The following is a 2379-nucleotide window of genomic DNA, read 5'->3' as shown; positions in this document are numbered from 1 at the left end:
TATATGTAATGCCAGGACTTGAAGGGCTTTAAGCGCTCCATTGCTATCTTACATTAGAGAATTTTTTCAACCAAAAGTAGCGACCCGTTAACTGAACTCTTTAAGGTTATTTAACGAAAACTCGTTTCTGCACATGCGTAGAAAGTCTCATAAATGAAATCCCAACGAATGAGGATGATTTAGATGATTAAAAAGTCTCATCAGTGAAATCCCAATGAATTAAATCCAAAACGGCTACTAGTTTATTTAGAAGTTAGGTAACTCATCAAATATTTCTTTGTTTTCATCTCTTGACAATGTGTGGTTTTTAGGAATGGGGTGTAGATCCTTTGGTCTCATTTGGTCCTGTGGTTGAACCCCCTCATGATGAGGCATTCATCAGTCAGCATCCTTACCTGCTCCAGACCGACCCCTCCATACCTCTCATCATAGGATATAACAGGGATGAAGGTAACCTTATGGAATTTAAATTATCGCCTGGCCTATTAGAATATCGACCGACTTCCATTACTTATCGCCTAGCCTAACGTTATGCTTTGACCGTCCAAGAGAACGATCTGATTGGTGGTCAAATCCCCAGAGCGATGTTAGGAAAAGTTAACCAGCTCTGACAGCGAATAAGAGTTGAGATTTCCTGAACTTCTTTGGGACGGACCACTAGTAACTTACCTACAAAACTTGTAACTGCTAGTCTAGTTAGCTTGGTTGGTAGCGCGTCTTCCTAGTAAGCGCTAGGCCGCGGGTTCGATTACCGCCCTGGGCGGATTTTATAATGAACGGATAATTTTCGTTCTCGGCTTCTCGGCTGGCTTTCTCCTATCCTGTCTGTCTTCTCTCTTCGATTTCGGAACGATAAGACCTTAGCTGTTACAGTTCTCTCTATCAAAACTTCAAACCTCTTCAAAATAAAGTTCCCTCTATGAAACCTCTTGAAAATAATAACGTGTAACTTTCTCATTCTCAGGCGCCATTCGGACTTCAAAGCTGTGTGCAGACGACATGCTAGAAATGAATCAGTTGAATGCTCGCTGGGACCGGTATCTCCCCCTCACAGTCCTGTTGAAACACAACGTCGAGCAGAAGGACATGCAGCGTGTCATGGAAAGTCTGAGGGAGTACTACTTGGCAGGTCGAAAAGTCGACAAGCACAATATCCGAGGAATGACGGATGTAAGTATGGAAAGAAGAAGAGTTTTTTCAAGAGGTTTGATAGAGGGAACTGTAACTGCTAAGGACTTAACGTCCCGAAAGCGAAGAGAGAAGGAAGACAGGATAGGAGATAGCCAGCCGTTCCGAGAACGAACTTTATCCGTTCCTCGCTCCAAATTAGCTCCAGGCGGGAATCAAACCCGTGACCAAGAGATTACAACACGGCAGACGCACTATCCTTCAAGCTAACTAGGCTGGTAGATAAGAAAAAGAACGAAATACTCGTAAATTTAATACATATTATTAGACAGTCGATGTCTTTAAGTGAGTTTATGTACAGCTTTAACATCAACTCATTTTTGCCTGGGTCTTCAACCTGAACTGAATTTTGTCAATGCAAATTACTGAAGGTTCGTCCAGATATCCACTGCATTCGTGACATATTCCACCGGATATGCACCTTAACACATTAAGGACGGCGTGCATCTCTAGAGATGCACAGTACCGCTTCCCAGGGGACGGCGTGCATTTCTAGAGGGTGACACCCATTTTTTCGTAAAATCACTGTGAGCCCCTCAAGATTCATGCTACAATGTAATTTTCTATCTAGGATTAAAGAGCAGGCTCTGCCGAACCGTGTGGTATTCATAGGACTTGGATACCGTGAAGTATAAGGCTGTGGTGAACGGAAATAAATATCTCCATGCAGTGAGATACCCATTTCTGCAAGTCTCTCACGATGCACGCTCAGTTTTCTCTATAGACTTAGATAGACTCAGTTTCCTAGGGGACGGCGTGCATCTCTAGAGTGTGACCGGAGTCTCCCATACAAATCTCAGCCGGCAGGAGGGTAATTCATGCATAATGGCTGCCGTCCTTAATGTGTTAAAGCAAACCGTCTGACTTTTCTACCTCGTCTGCCTTGTGTTTTCCAGATGTTCTCTGACGTTCTCATCAATCATTGCGTCATGCAAGCGGCTGAACATTACTCTGGTCCGGTCTATTTCTACATGTACAATTATCAAGCTGCCATCTCCTGGACTTCGGTGTTTGGGAACTGCTCCATACCTTTAGGTGAGACTCTGGGATATACATTGGGTGTTACTCTGCAATATACATTGGGTGTTACTCTGGAATATACATTGGGTGATACTCTGGAGAAACTCCGTTTCACGAAACAATTTCACGTGACCACACAAACGAAAGAAATATTTTTCAATCAATCAATGA

General features: G+C 43.2%; 1 protein-coding gene across 1 annotated transcript; it reads left to right on the top strand.

Moving 5' to 3' along the window:
* Positions 1-291: 291 nt before the first annotated feature.
* Positions 292-2336, top strand: LOC103522354 (esterase FE4-like; the record flags this gene model as incomplete). The annotated part of the gene is made up of 3 exons (XM_026832545.1): positions 292-450; positions 965-1170; positions 2085-2336. Coding segments are annotated over exons 2-3 (423 nt in total), but the record flags the coding sequence as incomplete, so codon positions are not given.
* Positions 2337-2379: the final 43 nt, after the last annotated feature.

The sequence above is a fragment of the Diaphorina citri genome, unplaced genomic scaffold (assembly GCF_000475195.1).
Source record: "Diaphorina citri unplaced genomic scaffold, Diaci psyllid genome assembly version 1.1 scaffold8025, whole genome shotgun sequence".
Taxonomy (NCBI): Eukaryota; Metazoa; Arthropoda; class Insecta; order Hemiptera; family Psyllidae; genus Diaphorina; species Diaphorina citri.
The sequence above is the reverse complement of the archived record's forward strand: the minus strand, read 5'-3'. Positions and strand labels throughout refer to the sequence as shown.